At 42.1% G+C, this 20,846-nt stretch overlaps 4 protein-coding genes across 8 annotated transcripts; 2 read left to right on the top strand and 2 right to left on the bottom strand.

The window, feature by feature from the left end:
• Positions 1 to 65: 65 nt before the first annotated feature.
• Positions 66 to 2,767, bottom strand: rpusd2 (RNA pseudouridine synthase domain containing 2). The gene is made up of 3 exons (XM_012826875.3): positions 1,927 to 2,767; positions 1,405 to 1,701; positions 66 to 1,169 (listed from the first exon to the last, which is right to left on the bottom strand). Exons 1-3 carry the CDS (start codon positions 2,737 to 2,739, stop codon positions 366 to 368), a joined length of 1,914 nt encoding a protein of 637 aa, XP_012682329.2. The 5' UTR covers positions 2,740 to 2,767; the 3' UTR covers positions 66 to 365.
• A 123-nt stretch (positions 2,768 to 2,890) lies between these two features.
• On the bottom strand, positions 2,891 to 7,216 carry pcmtl (l-isoaspartyl protein carboxyl methyltransferase, like). 5 transcript variants are annotated; one of them, XM_031579880.1, is made up of 9 exons: positions 7,140 to 7,216; positions 6,291 to 6,428; positions 6,085 to 6,189; positions 5,957 to 5,988; positions 5,583 to 5,687; positions 5,329 to 5,449; positions 5,013 to 5,098; positions 4,129 to 4,298; positions 2,891 to 3,538 (listed from the first exon to the last, which is right to left on the bottom strand). In XM_031579880.1, the coding sequence occupies exons 2-9, from the start codon at positions 6,409 to 6,411 to the stop codon at positions 3,505 to 3,507; spliced, it is 774 nt and encodes a 257-aa protein (XP_031435740.1). In that variant the 5' UTR covers positions 6,412 to 6,428; positions 7,140 to 7,216; the 3' UTR covers positions 2,891 to 3,504. The 5 variants fall into 5 exon arrangements, with proteins under 5 accessions (XP_031435740.1, XP_031435738.1, XP_031435739.1 ...); XM_031579878.2 differs by having other exon boundaries at positions 6,543 to 7,200; XM_031579879.2 differs by having other exon boundaries at positions 6,894 to 7,200.
• A 106-nt stretch (positions 7,217 to 7,322) lies between these two features.
• ccdc32 (coiled-coil domain containing 32) lies at positions 7,323 to 9,901 on the top strand. Its single transcript, XM_012826878.3, has 4 exons — positions 7,323 to 7,521; positions 7,808 to 8,054; positions 8,150 to 8,306; positions 8,787 to 9,901. Exons 2-4 carry the CDS (start codon positions 7,823 to 7,825, stop codon positions 8,971 to 8,973), a joined length of 576 nt encoding a protein of 191 aa, XP_012682332.2. The 5' UTR covers positions 7,323 to 7,521; positions 7,808 to 7,822; the 3' UTR covers positions 8,974 to 9,901.
• Positions 9,902 to 10,036: 135 nt separating this feature from the next.
• On the top strand, positions 10,037 to 16,299 carry prlh2r (prolactin releasing hormone 2 receptor). The gene is made up of 2 exons (XM_031579875.2): positions 10,037 to 10,643; positions 13,494 to 16,299. Exon 2 carries the CDS (start codon positions 13,516 to 13,518, stop codon positions 14,656 to 14,658), a length of 1,143 nt encoding a protein of 380 aa, XP_031435735.1. The 5' UTR covers positions 10,037 to 10,643; positions 13,494 to 13,515; the 3' UTR covers positions 14,659 to 16,299.
• Positions 16,300 to 20,846: the final 4,547 nt, after the last annotated feature.

Raw genomic sequence — 20,846 nt, 5'->3', positions numbered from 1 at the left:
ACCTATTTTCTCTAAAATCCTGAACGGCACTTTGCAAAAATGTATCATTGAAAAAGAGTCATGGCAAAAGTCTGTATGTTTTTATTTACCATAATAATGCCCACCAAGTTGATAAAAAAAACTGCCAATGTCTCTATACATAAACGCTTTAAGCTCAAGCTCATTTGGTAGAACTGAAAAATAAAACTTTCCAAACATCACTAAGCTCTGACACATCTCATAACAGAGCAATACAATCATAGAATTTTGGTACTGAGGAAAATGTCAAATTTTGGGGCTAACTCACTAGAATACTAAAAAGTAAATGTATACTTCAATATCGTTATATTCAAAACAATAGTTCAAGAGGTGAAGGTGGTTCATCATTAATCCTCAACCCAGTCTTCTTTGGCCCAGTCAGGCATAAGTGTAGAGTAATCAAAGTCTGGTCCTTTGTATCTCAGGGCATGGAGGTACATGACAAGTTCCTTTTCTGTGGGATCAGGTCGCACAATCGTACACTCTTGGCACAAAGGATCTATCGCAACATTTGAGCCAGATGTTACGTCCCCCAATGTGGCACTCTCAATGACCGTTTTCCCTTCAGCGACATTCGCTGTTCTGGCAGCAACTTCTGCCACTTTCACGTTATGGCCATTGTCACCTGACTGGCACGTATCTACCGGCACATCTGGCACATCAGAAGGTCCATCTTCGTTAGTCTCACAGCAGGTGTTCACCTGGGCGGCACCTTCTACCAATTCAGGTTTTCCTCCACTCTTTAGACCAAGGTCCTCGTCGGGTATGTCCAGCAAGTGAAGGCTCTCCTTTGAGCGATGTTCCTCAACAAGGGCTTCTAAGAGTTCCTCATCCGTCATACCCACCAGCCCACCTTTGGCCCGGCTGGGGCCCCAGGCCGAGGACCCGTAGACAGGGTCATTCAGAATAGGGTACCCCAGGAACTGCAAATGGACACGGATTTGGTGAGTGCGTCCAGTGACAGGCCTGCAGCGGACCACACTAGAGTGGCCGTTCCAACTCAGCCTCTGAAAGACTGTGCGGCTGGCTTTGCCCTTGGGGTCCACGCGACAGATGCCAACCTTGAAGGAGACGACGAGTATGGGTTCCTCACACACCAGCTCATCCTCTGGGAATTCTCCCTCCACTCGACAGACATACTCCTTCTCCAGCTGAGGAATAAAACCACACACAAGTTCTGATATAGGTAAACAAGAGCCGAAATGGTAATCACTTTACCATTGTTTACTTGTCCATTTGAGATGAGAGGTTCAGAACTGTTTGACTAAAATGTTGAAGAGTTAGAGCTAGGGCCTCTTCTTTCTACAGTGTGCAAAAAAAAAAAACAACAACAGTAAAAATCCACTTAGTTTACAACGAGTGGCCTATATGAAACCCATAACTCACCTCTCTGTCTCGCACCATCTGATCCAGCTTTTTCGAACTCTCCAGAGTGCGGGCAAAAAGCAGCACCCCAGATGTGAGGCGATCCAGACGGTGGACAGTGTGAAGTTCAGAGAGACCTCGCTCCTTCCCCAAGATGAAGATGACCGTGTTGTGCCGATATCGTCCACAGGGGTGCACCGGCAGCGAGGCAGGTTTGTCCACCACGACCACGTCATCGTTCTGTTCAATGATCTCAATAGGACCACCGACCACAGGTGGCTCGTGGCGATGGACTGTGTTCCGCATCAAGTCATTGTTCTTGGAAAGATTAATATAAGTTAATTCTAGTAATTCTGCCTTGCTTTGACAGTAGCTGTGTGATATATTAGTCTTGGCATGGTCTTCAAAAGCAAAGATTCTACACAAGGCAAAGTAGTGATATCAACATTACATATTGTGAACGATATCAGTCTCCACAAGCTATACAATGAGATCAACAATGATAAGAACCATACAACACTGAAATATGAAGATGTGGAGTACCTTGAGTATTATATTCAGGTTATCAACAGGTGTGTCATTAAGACGAATCCGCCCCTCTTTCACTGCCTTGTGATAATATGCCAAGGGTTCAGATCTGAACTCACTGCTGAAAACCTCCAGCAGTGTCTTGCCAATCCAACGTCCTTTGCAGTAAGTTTTGAAATCGTAAAAATAGGGTTGAACCTTCCGAAGACCTCCATCAAAATAATACGAAGTCTCGTCAAAATGTTCCTGACAGAAACTGACGCCTGGGTTGCGTTTTTGAGGAGGAGGTACATATCTCTCCCCAGGACGGAGCTGTTTTCCTGCTTTTCCTCTTCGCTTTTTGCGACCGGTTTTCTCATGGTTGTCGGAGTTTTCATATTTACGTTTTTCGCCTGTTTCTTTCACATCTTTGTCCATACTGCCATCGGCTGTATCAATACTGTTTCTCTCTGTAGTTGGTGCAATGTTAATCTCTTGTGGTTCCATCGCGTACGAGTCAATGACAACGCTATTAATATTGCTGGATAAGCCAGCTTTATTTACAAAGCGTGCTGATATTATGACATTATTTAAGTCCAACATAAAATGCAAACCTTTTCCTTTCGTGACTTTAGTATCGGTATACAACCAACAGGTTCTGACCGATTTGATTCCACAATGCTCTGAAATGTGTCTCCTTTTCCCGGTGTTTCCTGGAATGTCAGTCGCGTGGTACGTATAAGAGGATACCAATTTACAAAATGCATAAATAGGGCTATAAACTAGGCTCTTGCGCTGTAAACATTTTCTGAAATGTACAATTACTTCTACCAAGGAGCTCCCAGACATTCACATGCATCGGCCTCACAAGGGTCGCTTTGCTCGCATCAGTCACATGTTGTCGCAGGAAAATGACATCACAGAACTCCCCTCATGAATAATAAACCAAGAAAGTACTTCGTAGTACAAAAAAAAACAAAAAACACTGGGAATACACTGATAGGATATTGTTACTTTATTTATAAACATGAAATGCACACAAGTGAAATACATAAAGTACCCGGTCTGTAGAGTATTGAGCTCCCAGACAAAAGAAATATTATAATGAACATTTACAAATGAATACCTAATAGTCTCACAGACCATCATCGAGTAGGTCTACTTGTTTGCTAACCATGACTCATTGTGTTATTTTCATTTTTAGGTCTACAACAGTAGCAATTCTGCATATATTTGGCATATCACACACTGAGTACAGACACTAAACTTATTTGTGTTTGTTAGATTGCAGAAATCCATCCATGAGAAAAAAATTAAACAAGAAATTCATAACAGTTACAGAAGCCCAATCAGTTTCCCTTAAAGCTGCATATTAGTCCTCTTGAGCTAACATAAAATGGGAAAATGCAAAGCATTACAGTGCTCATTCACTATCCAATCTCAATCAACATAAACATCTTCATATCAGGCACTAAAACATCCTTGTGTTTCTGTCGTGGTCAATGAGCACGAAATGGGAAGACAAACTGCCAGAGCAAGGGCTGGCTGGTGGGGGCTTGCGAGTGTTGCTAGGCAGCGCTCTGAGCCGGGATGAGTCAAGCCTTTCCCTCCGTCCTACAGACACCAAGGCCTGCAGCACCAGCGCCACCTATCAGGGGCAACCAGACCGCAGTCAGAGCTCCTCGCTGGGGATGAAGAACACACAGCATAGCCATTCACAGATCACTAATCAGGTACTAAAGGCAACCTCTAAACAACTACATAGTCTACAGAGCCTACAGCAATGAAGATAATTTCCACTTACTGTGCATGATCCACTCATCTGCTAATGCTCTTTCTTTCTTAGGTAAGATGCCACTTACTGGTGTTTTCAGTATTAATAAATCTATGCACACTACCCCACTAAGACACATTCTCTGCATGTGCTAATATTGATGGTGGTAGTAGTTATGAATCTGAAACTAACTTCTGAACAAACTGCAAATCTGTTGATTTACAGTAAGATAGAATTGACTTTAAATGGATATTGGTATATTAATTAACATTGGTGTCTTACAATGCATCAGAGTAGGACATTTCCCGTTAAGCTCAGAAAAAGAAAGTAGATCCATTGAGTTAGTTTATGGTGACTGATCCCCCAACTGGCCAAACATAAATAACACGAGTACAAGATCCTTCACCATTGCTCCCTCTCAGAAGCTCTTTAGAAGCATCACACCTCATAAAGATGATGCATACCTTGGCCACTGGTGGTCCTTGTCTGTGAGCGGGACGTACACCACACCCATGAGGGCCTTTTTGAGGAAGGTTCCATCAGTCTGGCGGTCGTACTGTTCCAGAACCTGACTCCCTCCTTCCGGCCCCACAGGCAGCACTAGCCTCCCGCCAGGCTTAAGCTGGTCCAGCAACTGGGGCGTAGCATAAATACAATACAGAGCTCAAGTACCTTGATATAGTGTCGACATAGATGAGGTCCTGCTATTACGACCAGTCAAAACAAATATTCTTTGAAGTGAGAGTGCCATCAGAATCAATGAGCCAGAGTGGAAAAGAGACTCCGGAGAGATGCAAACTAATCACCACATCAAAGCGGAGAACACAGAGCAAGAATGGCTGCCACGCTGTTGCACACAATGCAGTTTGACACTCATATCTCCTCTGGCTAGGAAGGCACTCTGTTTTGCCATTTAAGCACATAAACTTCACAAGAGCTAACCTTCATATGATCCCCATATTAACTTTGTATTTATCTGTGTGGAGTCTCCATGACTTGGGCTCATTGTCTAAAAGCTCTTGATACAATGCTGTTATCTCATAATAACAGAAACAGACCATTCCTCATTTTTTTTTTTAAAACAGCTCTGAAAATTGCAAACCAATCTTCAAATCAGAATTTAATTACACCACTTTGCCTCCAATTTCTATTGATTTATGATGAAATGTAATGGAGCAATTCGCCAATTACATTTTCCAACATGTTTTAATTTCTGAGGGACAGTTTAAAAAACAAAACAGACTTCAGGTGTGTAAATGTGATCAAATGACATTCTATTGTCTTACTGGCATATACATGTATGTGTACATGCCAACAACTCAGGCTGCGTAGGCTATAAAGCACTTACATCCTTGGGAATTGTTGGTGCTGCTGCTCCCACATGGATAGCATCGTAGGGGGCTTCTTCTGGATAGCCCAGTCTGCCATCGCCCACTAAATAAAGAATACATATATCATCAGAACAGTGGCTGAAACACTCAGTGACTGGTCAGTGTTACTATTGAGCATGGTTAGAGGTAATGAGACCTTGGACTGGATGCTTTCTTTGAAAAATATTTATTATTGACAGTTTTCTTACATAGGTCAGAAGCCTCTGCATTGTATTATGATCATTAGAGAGACAGGGCAGCCGAGGCAACAACAGTAAAAGCTTTTCCCCTCACCTATAAGCTTTATCCGACCAGAGGAAAGAAGCTCCGGGTCATCAGCTTGAACATGTCTCACAGATTTTTGCACCAGCTCGTCAATGTGATCAATCCCAACCACTTTTCCAGTCGGCCCTACCTGCAGGCAATGACGAAAGGATTACAAAAAAAGTCAAAAATAATTAGGATAAATAGGACATTCGAAGCCTCACCTGTTTTGTAACATCATAGGAGTGTGTAAATAAATGATGTAACAACATTTCACAATTTACCATTCTGGCAAAGCAAGCAGTGAGGTAACCACTTCCAGAGCCAACATCTAATGCATTGGCCCCATCTGTAAGCTTGTCACTAAGGACTTCCAAAGCATGGGCATGCTGTACAACACAGGAAGATAAAATACACGTTACCTTTAACACTAATGTTGTCATCTTATGCACACATACTGAAGATGGGTCAAGGGCAAAGTCATTTTAGTTCAGAATGAAAAGAGATTTTGTTTGTTCCTTGAATGACTACGCAGCTGTGCAGCAATGTTCATAGTCTACATCATTTTAACCTCAGTGTTTACTAAGACATGCACAAAGACTTAACAGGCTTAACCAACAGCTAAATCAGAACCTAATAAATCATAGGCCTCACTCACCATATGTGGTGCGCTGATGGTAGCCTTGTAACCTTAAAAGAGAGCATGGGGAATGCTAGGTAGAAGCCTCCCAAAATGTTGACACATGGAATGTTTTTAAAGTAGACAACAACCCAACTGAAACTCACCTATCGACTGTGGAGAATCTGCATAGGGGTAGTCCCTCGAGTAAATCCCTCGGTCAGTGGAAAGCATGGCATCAAACACACGGTCGCTGCGGATTACCCCGTGATCTTTGATATGTAATAATAAAAAATAAACACAAAAACATAATTAGCTGTCCGTGCACCTCTGAGAAACAACGCATATATCTGCCATGTAGGAGTCATGTTACCTCTCAAACGACTGATGAGTTCCGCATGTGTTTTGCCGCTGGACATCCACGCCATGCTTCTGGAAAGTAGCAAACCCATAGGGACCGCCACTACAGCCAGACGCAGAAGCACGGATTGCATCTCCTACGCACCGTCACCTAATGCATAATCATAATGTCTTAACATTTTCTACCATCGGCTGCTATTACTGGAATACAGCAGACAAGGGAGAAATATCATAGATGGTACGCGGTCAACAATACTAAAAAAACCTTGTATTTCGAATTATCACATAGGATACGAATGCCCCAAGTGAGCACTAGTAGGCATTGGGCCGTGGAGAACTAGACGAGTGTGCGTGAGCATGGCATCTCCAAAAGTTGCGTCGTTGCATCCTAGTTTTGCTCTACTCTAAATACACAACGCATGACATGGCCTAAACGTAGCAAATGGTTTATCCGTGCGTGCAGAGGGCAAAACAGTGTGCCCTTGTTCTTGTAGAATACAGTTACATGCGGTGTTTAGTTAGCAATTTGACGTTCAAATGCCATTTTGATACTAGTATAAATAGAACGACTACCTCCGTCTTGCACCCTGATGACCAAGGGATCTTCAACATTTACCTTTTATTTTAGGCGAAGAATGAAAAAAAGGAAATAAACGGCATTCATAAACTTCGCTAACGTTATCTAATAACACTGGTATGACATGCCTACAGATAAAATAACAAGCGAGCTAACCAGATGGCAACACTGGCGTTTTTAGCACTGTTTTTACAATAAGAAATTACTACAAAGCTGCCCCCCTTATCCTTCCAACAAAAACAGATACAATTGCTCATACAATAAATACTCGGAAGGAAGAGAGACCTGATAATACTAATGCTAGTAGCTAACTGTGGGTCAGATGACAAACATAAACATTTGACAATACTTCCTTATACTCAAGGGGCGGGGGCAACTAGCAGCCAATAGAAAAGAGGATTAAATGACCGGTCTCCAACATCGACCAATGTTATCACACATGAGTAAATCACCAGAAGTGTTGGTTTGCCGTTCAACAGATTATCGTTTAACGTTAGTGGTTTTGGAGGACAGACGTTTATAAACGCTACGTCCAAAAAAAGCGTTTCCAAAGGTTATCATGAGATTGAGCTAGCGATTTCTGCAGTGATTTCTGCTTTTGGATTTTTTAAAGAACAATTGTGGGCACTAGCGAAGCGCTAGCTAACCATTACTGCTTCTCTACAAGGTAAGGACAGTTAGCTAGCTAAATGGAAGGAGATTGTGTCGTGTTAGCTTGCTAGTAAGGTTTCATCAACATGTATTCTATCGTGTATGATCATGTTGAAAATATAGTGGCCTATACACCTATCAAACAATAGCACCTATCTTCTGCTGTATGTATTTTATCCAAGCTGTGAGCGGTAATGTTTTGCCAGCTCACACTTTCCCGAAGAGAAAAGATGAAGCAGTAGCTGTAGTTGAATTCCAATAGCTACTAACCTGTGTTAGTAAAAACTACAATGTTTTGACAGGCTGTTGGGTCAAATATGATCGACGACTTTGAAAACAAGGACGCACGGTCCAGCGGGGAACTGTGGTCCGAAATCTGCTCTAAGTTGCCCGAGCTCCAGGAAGAGGGCCAAGATGGGAAAGCGCAATTTACAGATTCTTTCCAACCCGGCACACAGATCAACAAACAAGCGAATGGAAGTTCTTCAAATTCTACCTTCAGTCCATGGGAACGTTTGGCTGATTCCGATGTCTACATAGCCAGTTTAGGTATCCTGATTGTATCGACATTATATGAACATGATGTTTATGTATACAGTTACATATAATTGTTTATATGTTGATGCTATGTGCCAATCTTCCAGAAAATCGTTTGAAAAGAATCAAGGGCCTGACAAGTGAGGTTACCTCAAGAGAGATGCTGCGTTCCCTTTCACAAGCGAAAAAGGAATGCTGGGACAGATTCCTACACGATGCTCAGACTTCAGAACTGTTCCAGAATGGAGGGGATATGGATGAGGGGTATGTGGGCAACCTCAAAGTTAAAGTGTTTTATTTATCAAGTGCACAGTATAACACCAGGTCATTAACAATGAAAGTCTTATAATAATAATAGTACAAGCAAAACTTACAGTAAAACACTATCAGCAGAGCCAGTAAAGATGGTGGCGACTATGGACAGGATAAGAGTAAGAATGTTATAAATATAAAGTGTAAAAGTGCCAATGGGTATGTACATTAAATTGTGGTGACCTGGTTTAGTAATAGTGATCTGTTCAGCATAATAACCAAGACCTGATGCTAGTTGCAAAGCGTTGTTACACTTTCTACCAGTTACGTAAAGTCATGTTGGAGTTAGTTCCCTTTGCTGCAAAGTTTGTTATTCTATTATGTTTTAATCTATATTGTTGTCATCATGTGCCCAGTGTTGCACAGAAAACTAGACTAAATGTGTGGTAAACTAGTAGTCTACTAACCTCTCTATTGTTTAAATGATTGCAGTGCTTTGGAGCACTTTAAGCGCTGGCTGATCCCTGAGAAGGTGGCCATCAGTGCAGAGGAGCTGGAGTACTTGCTGCGACCGTCACAGACCGAAGCACAGCCAGGTGGAGACGCTTCTCACAGCGGGGCAGAGGAAGAACAAGAGGAACGTGAGGAAATGGATGAGAGTGCCAGTCCAGAGAAATAGAAGGCCGGTTTTGTCTCTAGCGAAAATGTATCAACAGTAACTTCAACGGGTTAATTTCTGTGTGCGCTATGGTGGTGTTGAAAGTTGACACTTGCTGGCCACCACCTTGACCAACTTTCACGTGATAGGAGCTGGAAAAATCACAGGCACATTTTGATGTTGATATGTTCGTCTCATTCTGTCATGTGTATCCATAAACAGTGTTCATGCTCTTTGTCAGCAATTATGTTTAAAAAGAGCAAGGCCATTAACTGAGCAAATCAGTTAATCAATTCATATGAGAAATTATGTGCAACCATGTTAAACGTCAAGGTCTTCAGGAGGTTTGTATGATATAGTAATGTCTGTTTTTATAAGCATTGTAGTATATGCAGTAATACATCTTTAATTTAAATGTAATGTCATTCATGTCAATGGTTCATAAATGCATTCAACTTGTAATTGTAAATCCACTGAGCGTGAAACAGCATCATTGATTGAGTCAGCATTGATGTGTGTATATAATCATTGTCTCAAACATGTGCTGTTTTATATTTGAGTATTAAAACTACATAGACGAGTAAATGTGTTTTAAAAACGTAATCCATTGTACAGTTGTGAATACCAATAATTAGAAGGCCTTCGCTGAAGCACATAGAGGGTAGGCCTACTCACAGGCTTACTTGGGTAAATACTGATGCTTGCCACTAGAGGTCAGCGTTGTGAAATATTCAGATGTAAAGCATCTGGCGCCTGTTTGGCTTGATAAGATGTAAGCTATTTATCGGCAAATGCTTTGGGGTCACACATCGACAGACAGCATCTACAGTTGAGTCATTGGTGTTATTGTGATCCTTCATTACATGTGGGGTCGTAAAAATTGACATGATTTTCTGTCAAGTAAAGGTGTTATTACATGAAGTTAGACCAATAAACATTTACACTTCAACAGGTTTTGTATAGCCTACCCAGTGAAGCTGTTTGATTTTCATCTTGTTTGCAGAAATGTCATTGTGCAGAGTTGGTTTGTTGAATAGACATTGGTATTAGGCTGTATCATGCACAAAAGCAGAGTTGTATTTGTTTCCCTACGAATTGAGCATGCATTTCCTCACGAAACCACCTGTTTGTGCAAACGTGGAAGCAATCCTTCTGGGGTGGCAATGTGATGTCATCAATGAGAGTTCGTCAAGAATGACGACTGCACCCCACACCGCACGGGTTTGCACTGAGCACCTGTAATTGAAAAGACGTGATTTTTCTGTGAAGGCTGATAACGTGACAGCGGATGTCTTAGTGGCTGGACACAGACAGTATTTTGGTGAGATTTTTTTGGTTTTAACTTTTTAAAAGAAGCTGACTGGGTTAGCTTATTTTATGAAGAATGAGAATGCGTTAAAATCCAAGGTATAGACTACAGCTGGGTTTCCATCCAACTAATTTGCATATTTTAAGGGCATTCATGACAGTTCGGCCAAAGAAAATTCGAGTCTGCGCGTTTCCACCCAGGATTTCCTATTCAAATGGTAAAAAAAATTGCATTAAAAAGTTGGACAGAAACCCAGCTATTGAGAGTATTATGCACTCTGCGCTGATCGAGTGGAAGCAGTAGATGCTATGATCTTTTGCGGGTGAACATAGCGAACATTTACTCTACTGTGACGGGAAATTCAACCACTCTTTTAAACCCTGTAAGTATGGTTTTTTTCTTTTTTTCTTTTCTTTATTGTGGACGTATATAACAACCACAGTATATTGGTGCAAATAGCATATGATTAATTCTTCCTCAGCGACATTGTCAATGACTGTCATATTATGGAACAGGTGTCAGAAGGAAACAATGTAATTTTGAATACCATGAAATCACTTTCATTCGTGTTGTGATGTTGTTTGTGTGTTAGTTTGTTCGTGGCTATAGCTGCATCATCTGCGAAAACTGAAATATAAAACAAGAATTTCACTGTATTTTTATTTAAATACACTGATATCGCACCATATAACTGTTGACACCATCCATAACGGTTACTCTAATTTGAAATTAATCTGATGTCAAGATTGTCTAATTTCAAATGGTTTACAATCTCACTAGCATTCGGATACAGGCTGTTGGAGTGCACAATTAGGCTACTGAATATTTCATACACCCACCAATTAGAGCAAATAAAGGTGACGAAGTTCAGGATTAGAGTAGTTGTATCTTTATCAGGAGACCTAACAATGCTGTTCTGAAGAAGTGATTCAGGCAGGTTAGAAAAATATGAGACTGAGCTCTGATTGAGCACAATCTACTAGCAGGGGAGGTGACTCAAATCACAGCTTGGCCGTTTACCCTCCTTCCTTTACTTGCTGTTAAAAAAGGAATAGTCACTCACAAAGTCGAAGAAATTATGGGTAATCTTGCCTTTATGCAGCACGTAATCTTTTACACGTTGCCAAATGACAGTGAGACCCAGGATCAGGTCCTTTGCAACAGCATGTCCATGAGTCACGCTACACGCTAAAGACAGAATGTTTATTCACCAACATGCACCTAGCGGCCTCCGCTAATGTCCAATTACGGATGTGCTATTTGAACTGTCCCATTTTCAGAAACAAAGCTCCCCTGGCTGTTGTAAGAAACATCTTTTATTCATACATTACTTTTTTATTTTCCCTTTTTTAAAGAATAACTAGAAGAGGTCAGGTGTCTGACCAGCTTGACCGGAGCTGTTTGTTAGGTTTTGAATGCTTTCATGATGTCCATTTTCATGAAAATCAAGCAGTCAGGTACTGCACAATGGATTTTTTAGTGTTACAGACGGAGGTCAGTGAAGTCTGCACCTGACTAATGGGGCTTTGGGTGTTCAATCACTATAAAGGTCTGATGGCCACAACATGACATAGCTACAAAACCTTTCATTTCAGTTTCAGTGATTCACGCCTGGGTCTATTAATCAAACGCTCCAAGTGTATGAACAGGTAGGCAACAATGAAAGCAATTTGAAGACTTTAAAAGACATTCTATGAGATATATGACTACATTAAACACGTAGACTCACGATCATGCCAGATCTACTGTAACTCATGTCCCTAGACATTTCATCGTTCCAATTCTACAATTATTCTAAAAGCAGGAAAACGAAAGAGATTTCTAATCTTGACATACGGTGCAAAAAAACGTCAAATCACAAGGGCAAACGCACAGGCATTTACAACATTACACATGGACGAGAACGATAACAGTGATGCAAGCTAACACTATAGTCACAACAGGAAAGCACCAAACACAGCTCCAGAGCATCATGGGAACACTCAAAGGCCCTTACGTACATGGTTTCACTACCCATTCCTCCTTACTTGCAACATTGTGCTGCTCCTCTCAAACATGCCTATAAGACTTATTGGAACTGAATGCCAAGAGAGTCACTCAAAAAGACATTTGCACTTATTGGAACTGAATGCCAAGAGAGTCACTCAAAAAGAAATTTCCAGACAAACAGGCCACTTGCTTTAAAACATTTTTTTTCTATATTCAATTGTCTTCATACTTCTTTTAATTGACTATGTCATTGTTCCATGAATGTCTTCTCTTCAGAGGCTGATATTTTAAATAGACTATGCCAAGGACATGATTTAGAAATTCCAGGAATTGCTGCCATTTTATGTGATGTTCTTAATATCCATCTTTATTAAACTAAAGATGATGGTGGTCTGAGAGCGGCAAAATCCTGCTGTTGGGAAGAATTTTGATAATATATAGTCATTTGGTGTTTGGAATAACTAGCTTGTTTTTCTGTATAAAACATATCTGCAAATGATCACCACGAAGCAGTTTCACATTACATGTGTCTTAATGCATACAATGCCACTCCCACTATTATCCCATCTGAATGGGCCTGGCAGAGTGGACTTAGAAGATAAATATTGCAGAGCTGCCTGTACAGAACCTTGAATGAACAGTGATTTTACCAGTGTCAATAATTATAAACATAATTAACCTAATATGTTGATTTCCCTCATTGGTATTTTCATAATTGCGGGATTCTGTCACAAACAATGTCCCAAAATAAGCCTCAGTTGCTGGCATATCTTGAGACCAACAGACTGTGGAGTAGTCAGGCTTGCTAGAGATTTCTATGTTTGCAACAAGACACAGAAATCAGGTTGATCTCTCTTCATGTGTGAAGCCCTGTGAAGACTGGTCATTCAGTGTGAAATGTTTTCACTAGAAACCATTTGACCGATGGTTATAGTTTAAAACAGACCTTAACACGCCGACAGGATGAGAAGCTAATTAAAGTGGTTGCCCTAGAGTTATAAGACAATTGCTGTTTTCGTAAGCTCTAGAGGCCTAGATCGACGAAAGAACAGTAGAGAGGAGACAGGAAAGCTCAATTAAGAGTCAATTTCTATCCAACCGCAAGCTACACGCAGTAGCTCCACCCTTTCCACAGGGGGAGCTACTGCATTTGAGCTACAATTTAATAAACCACATTCATTCAGTTCTGTGAAGCTGTGTCCTGGACTGTTGTGCTAAATATTCTGGTGCTGTATGTCCACAGGTTAAAGACTGATTCAAGTATAATGGCGGAGACTTTGTATTATCTCAATGTGTCTGAGGAGAACAGATCTGCTTGGGACACCTCCGCCTCCTCCTCTTTCAGCGGACTGGACAAACTGTTTGAGCTCCGGCCCCTCTTCATCCCTCTATACACAATGGTATTCCTGGTGGCCTGTTCAGGCAACCTCCTGCTGCTCCTCCTCATCGGCTTCAACAAGAAGCACCACAGCACCACCAACTTCCTGATCGGTAACCTGGCCTTGGTCGACCTGGTCATGTGTATCTTCTGTGTGCCTCTGACAGCCTCCTACGCCTTTGACAAGCGGGGGTGGGTGTTTGGCCACTTCACCTGCCACTTTGCCACCCTCATGCAGCCTGCCACAGCGTTCGCTGCTGTGCTTTCCCTGACGGCCATAGCGGTGGACCGCTACGTGGTCGTGGCCTACCCCATCCGCCGGCGAGCAGGGCGCCACTTCTGCGGCGGGCTTGTGGTCACCATCTGGATCTGCGCCTTGGTTATGTCCACCCCGACTGCACTGCACACCGGCTACCTGGACCTGAGCGCCACTGGCCAGCAGATGATCATCTGCGAGGAGTTCTGGCACGGCCAGGAGCGAGGGCGCCTGATCTACTCCTGCTTCTTCCTGCTGCTCTCCTACTTTGTCCCCCTCGGTGCCGTCTCTGTCTCCTACTGCGCCATCTCCGTCCACCTGCGCAACAGAAACTTGCCCAGCCTGATGGCGGCGCGCTCTTCAAACCAGGAGAAATGGGGTCGGAAGCGGAGGAAGACCTTTCGACTCCTGCTTGTCTCCGTGCTGTGCTTTGCCTTCTCCTGGTTGCCCTTGCAGGTGGTCAACCTCATCCACGACCTAGACAGTGACTTCTCCATCCTGGGCAAGGACCACGTGAATGTCATCCAGGTGTCGTGCCACCTGTTCGCCATGTGCTCGGCATGTTACAACCCGTTCATCTACGCCTCCCTCCACGACAAGTTTCTGGCTTACCTGTGCCGCCGCTTCTTGGCCAGGCGTAGGATGGAGCACGTCAGGAACAGCCTCAACACCTCCAACCGCTTGACTCGCGTGCACACCTCCTCCACGTTGATCGACATTCCTATGGCCATCAGCGGCAAGATAGCCAGGGAAGAATTTGCTGCTCTCCGTTAAGGTCTTGATCATGTGCTGGTGAATGGTTTGTAATATTGGGTTTTACACCTTTAAAATAATGCATTGGAGACAGACGTAGGTGGGACACCTGAGTAGATATGTAGATGTATGATCATATGGGTAATGTAGATATTTAGCATGGTGTTATGATGTGGTTTCTACACATACTATTTAATAAACATTATTGAGTGCAATCCACAGAACACAGCTTCTAACAAGATTATGTTACGGTTCAAGGACTGCTACTGAACCAGATGTTCACCACCTCCTAAATGGAAATTGCCACTTCTACTAATGCGTATCTGTGAACACAGTAAAACCAGGTCACCTGGTTTCCCATCATTTTATGGCTGTTGTTCAGGTTCCCCTGATTTCACACGAGGAAAATATGCAGTTATTAAGGCATCCAATTCATTTTTAAGGGAAAATGTAAATGTATGTGTTAGATTAAACATAATGTTATTTGTCTGAGAAAAATAGCTTTGCCTGTTAATTCCACTTTCAATTTGTGCTGTACACATTTTAATGGACAAATATACTGTTCACCAGACCTCAAAACCTTTTTTGTGGTTGCCTTTGGCGATCTTTGTTGGTGCTTTGATTGTCAAAGCAAATCCAGGTGAGAGATAAAGAATGTGATATCGATTTTACCGTCTTGCAAGAGCCCCTACATCCATAGAGCATGTGGCCCAAGACCCAGATTTAAGACAACTCTCAAGCCTTTTGACAGTTGAGACGTGTGTTGTAGATGAATGCAGCCAGTGAATAGGGGAAGACAAACTATTTAAGTGCCTTTGAAGTAGTTGGATACATGGTTGTAGTTGCTCTGTATTCTGGCAGAGGCTATAACAAGGACTGCAATCTTGCTGTGATCGTTCTGTCTTCGGCTCCCTATTGTGTGCATCAAGAGAATAAATCCAGCCATTGAATACTATTCACACACACACAAAAAAGGCCGGTGCACTGACTGACACAGTCACTTCAAAGATACAGACTTCAGTCTATCACCTGGCAGACCAATGCACCAACAATGAAGACTGATGATAGACCGTAAATTCCATCTAGCCTCCATCTAGACAGAATTGGATATGATAGCCAATGACCTCATCCACTGTTGAGGAATTGGGGTTGCAATGGACTCCAGCGGCTGGGAAAGCATTGATTATACACAGTCCATCTTCTCATTCATGTCAAACACTGCAGAGCTGGAGGTGGGAATGTTATCATGCTGAGTAGCTTGTTAAGACAGCACGCACTGGTCGACTTGTGTAGGGGCATCTAAATAATAATAATAATAATTCATTTTATTTATCTTCATTCAGAAGAATCTCAGAGTGCCAATGCCACAGAGCATCTGAACACCACCTCAGCTAGGACTATTCTCACAGCTCTGCTGTTTTCTTTAGAAGAATTGATTTTTTTTTTGGCACTAGATGATACCCCATGCTAAAAGGCAAAGATTACTGAAGCCAGGTCCCAGTTCACTTCAGTGGGATGAAATAGAATCAGTAACTCAGACTGCAAATCCGCTCAGAGCCTTCTTGAGACAGTCATGGAAAACGAAGGAGGGAGTATGAACCTGCAAACTCCTGGAATTCTGAAAGTCATCTAAGATTTTTGGTCACATGATCTGAGCCCTCTACAGACAGAAGGTGATGCAGTTCAGCATTCTAAAGGTGTTACTGATTTTTCATGATCCCATCCATGTTAATGTAAATGGTTTTTTTTAAGTGTTTGTGGCTAACTTTCTTCCTTGGTCTTAAATGTTTCATGCACTGTTACTGTTAATTAGTAGTGTTACTGTTAATTAGTAGTGTGCTAGATAACCTGGTCGTTGTTGCAGTGTACTGTATATCCCTAAAGTACTTGTTCGGCTTGGAATTGGTGTTGTTCAGATCATGTATGTGATTAAAATGTTGATAAACACAATGAAATGACATTTTTGTTGATTTTATCTTACATTTTGAATGACAAACGCTACATCCCTGATGCATACTCAGACTGGATATTATTAAGTGTGAGATATCATGTCAGAAAGGTTAAAACCATGTTTGTGATGCAGGTGATTTTTGTACCGTATAAGCCTGTCACGGCATAAATGTCCCTGACATATGGGCCTAAATGCTGTCATTAGTGGTAATTGCTTCCAACATGGCGAGCAATTAGATGAAATTTAAAAGCAATCAAAGTTGTCTGAATAAATATTTATCTCTCCCGCACTTAGGTTTACTCAACTCTAAAATCTTCCATAAACGGACACGCTTTCAGTTGTTTCTGTCATCAGTGCATACATTTCCATATGTGTTTGATTGTATGATGTTCCCCACCGTACTCTTGATCTGCGCCTCCCTAAACGTACTTATGAAGAGCAATTTCAGGAGAGCGAAGGCTAAGGCATGCTTAATGTCATGCGTTTGGACTGAATTCATGGTTACCGAGCCATTAAGGACACACAGGGACCGTGAGGGAAGCAGCCAATCAGCTGCATATTCAGCAGCAGCAGATGACTCCGTTATTGATCCCTGTGAGCCTCAGAAATGCCTCCTCCAAGCGAGGCATGAGCCTGTGTGCTGACTCAGAGGTCCCTGGGCGGCCTAAAGAGCCATTGGCGAGGGTGGATGACTGTGGACTGGGAAGTGAGTCAGTGAGTTGAGGCACACAAAGGGATTTACTGTATGCGTCATGAGGCCAAAAAGACAGCCTGGTCGCAGAATTCTTATTAAAGTTTTTATTCTTATTATAGTTCTTCAATGTCGAATAAGGATTATGTTATTATTTAGTTATACTCTCATTCTTTCTGTACTAAAATATGTCTGTGCACGGTTTAAACACTTAGAACACTTCGATAAAACATTTAGATTGCTATATGTGCTATGTGTTTTTGAAACTGACTTACAGTTAAAAAAGATGACAGAGGGGTGACCTTGACTATGGTTGCTTATTTGGGAACTGGATGACAGAAAAGCAGGATCATGTGCTATGTATGATTTGAACGCTGTAAGTCTCACTTTCAAAGCAGTGATAATTGAACAGTGTTGTCCAAAAAAAGACCTCGTACAAGATCTACTATGTGCTTGATTAATGCATAAATTAATTAGGTGTCTGCTATCAACATCTACCAAAGAGTGAAAAAAGAAAATCATTTCAAGTGGTTATGTGATCATGCGAGGCCCTCGAGTTTGGTTCTCCTTACCTCAGACCTCATCATTGGGCTCGGGCAGAACACACAGAGTAGGCACCAAACTGCAAGCTAATTAGGTGTAAGAGTGCCATGGCTCTTGTTCTCCATTGTTCCAATGCGCCCTTTCATCGTTTTTTTTTTCCAGAGAGGCAGTGGGTTTCAGGAAAGAAAGGACATATTTCATAACTGCATCTACTGGCTTCTCTCTTCACTCTCTGGCTCAACAGTAGCTTACTGCAAGAGAGCAAACTTGCTTTATTTGGAGTTTGGACCCTTATTTTGCAGACCACCGGATGAGACGAGATCCAGTCGGTCTGTATGAGGAGAGGAAAGAAGCTATACTTTAAGAAAATTAGTAAGAGATAACATGCAGAAAGGGACAGTTTAAATCTTTGTGTAAGTTACATTGAAAGGGTGGGAAAGATGACTTGATTTTACAAAATAGCATGATTTGATGCTCCAACAATCACAAACCAGTCAGTGACAGTATTGCAGAGAAAATTGGACAATTCTAGAGGAGACTGTGCATGAAAATCCTGGCAGCAAGTGTGAAGAAATGGCTTTGGAAAAAGCCTCATGTTTGCAGTGAAAAGTACCATGACGTTATTACATAAAACCATGACAAAAGATTAACTGAAGATGTACTGATTTCTGTGTGATTACATGGTGTCTTGAAACACCTTTATTTTCCATTTTTTAAAGACTACCACTTGACAGATGTGTAGAGACATAGAACATGAGATGCTTACTGATGCCATTTGTTATCATTTGCTGCCAGAATTAGCATGCATGGCCATCTCTCTACAGGGGTCCAATTTATTCCAAAATGTTCTCAACACAATTGTCTATTTCTGAATGAGCAATGACAACTAATTTTGATAAAGTGCTGGCATTCTCAGGTCTGCTGTGAAGTCTCTTCAGAATTGGTGTGTGATTTTCCTCTGCACAACCTCCATGTTTGTTTACAGATTAAGTTTGCTATTGACTGATATTTTGACCAGCAACAATACATAGATAACGTTAATCACTGACTTCCTCAACTACGGCTCTAGTGGAGACACTTGCACACATATGAATGATGACTCAAAGCACACTCCCTCTTTTCTCTCTTTTCTGTTTGAAAATTGCCTCCATTAGGGCCAGTTCCATTAACCCAATTTCCTCACACAGTATTGTGAGTCTTCATTTTAATAATTTCCCCCATCCCCAATTAAGGACCAGTCTGCTCCCTGTGATAAGGCTTGTGCCTTTGCTCATTTCCCCACATTGCAATTGGGCCTGATCGATACGATCGTCTCCTCAAAAGCCCCCAGTGAGAGGTCGTCCTCGTTAGCGACGTCACAGCGTATTTGTAAACCTGTCTCGTCTCTCCTGGCTCGCCAGACTCCCCGAGGCCCTGGCCAGTGCGGCTCTGCTGCGTGCCAATTGGGCCAGAGCTGCCGGGGCTGCAGGACTCAATAATCACATCAAATAGCGGCCCAGTGGCGGGAGGGCATCGAGTGCCACGGCCTGACACCTGAGACTCCTTCTGTGTAGAGGGAATCGGGTTAGGAGGCGTGGGCAAGCATGGTAGTGGTGGGGACAGAGGAGAGGGGTACATTGATTCAAGTGCTGAAGGGCTCTGGAGAGAGATCTGACACTAATCCATGTTCATTTGAATTGGTCACAGGTGTCAAGAGTGGTCAAATCTGTTAAATGTGCCCCCCCCCCCTTCTCCCAGCCACCACACTCGCACACACAGACCTCATTTTCTGCATCTCTTTTTGAGGAGGTCGGAGTGTAGAGGATTCAATTTGCAGGAGCCAGCCTCCTTGACTTGGCTTCAAGCTAAATCTCATTCTAATGACAATATAAAAATGTGTATTTTTCCAAATATGATACTGAGAATATTAGTCTCAGAATTCATCCTCTTGTCTGCTCTGCTTTTCCCCATCTTACAGTAGTAGAGCATTCTGAGGAACACATTTTTAATGTTCAACAAGTTATAAAAATGACAAAAAAACAATCCATGCCAACAGAAAAATTTGTTTGATTGTGAGTACTGTACCTAATGAAAATTGAACATAACTAGTAATCAAATAGGACCTGTTTCATCAATATCCTGGCATTGCTCATAGTCCAGGTTTGATTGGAATGCATGACTTGACCCTGGACATTCAAGCAGGAAGTTATAAGACCAAGAGCCAGGATTTTGAGGATTTCATGTCAGACAGGAACAGGCCTTTCAAGCACTCAACCTCCTTTTGAGGATTACTCCAGCACAAAAACCTCTCCAAAGGAACCAGAGTGGGAATTACAGAGGCAGAGTGATGGATCGCAGGAACGGTGAGCATGACTAAATCTATCTGAGATGTCATTAAGGAAAGAAAAATATCCAGAGGAAACACCGCCGTTTTCTGGCGTGGTCGGTGGATTAATCAACGTCCCATTCAGCTGACACTCTAGGGCTGTGCTCTTCGTTAATGGGGTTAATTAGAGTGAATCAAGTCAAATGATTAATAGATATTTGCTTTTGGAAAAACCATACTGTCATAAAGAGCCATCATCAGAAATGAACAGAAACACACACACACACAGAGAGAGAGAGAATGAGAGAGAGAGATCAAGCAATGTGGTCACAAGCTTCTGAGAGCCAAATGAAATAGATGCAGTGAATATAGCCATAAGAGTCTTCCAGGAATCTCCTGTGCTTTGTATGTCAGGAACTCAGATTCGGAGACAACTTTCTGCTGGAATTAAACTTTGAGCCTGGAGTAAATAGTGGATGCTTGAAAATTTGCCTAAAATAAATGCAAGTCTGTGCATGTTTACACCCGCTGTGTGTGAATAAAAAATGGACACTCTCCTTATCATGAGAGGAGTTCTGAACAGCTGTGGGTTCAAAACCTGAAGTTGTTGAGAGGGATCGAGAGAGACAGAGAGAGTATAAATTCACGTAAAAACCCAGGTAGGAGCCGATTCCAGATCAGGTCGGACCCTCAACAGGAAATTGCCTACAGGTGCAATG

The sequence above is a fragment of the Clupea harengus genome, chromosome 14, assembly GCF_900700415.2.
Source record: "Clupea harengus chromosome 14, Ch_v2.0.2, whole genome shotgun sequence".
NCBI lineage: Eukaryota > Metazoa > Chordata > Actinopteri > Clupeiformes > Clupeidae > Clupea > Clupea harengus.
This window is presented reverse-complemented; position numbering and strand designations above follow the sequence as displayed.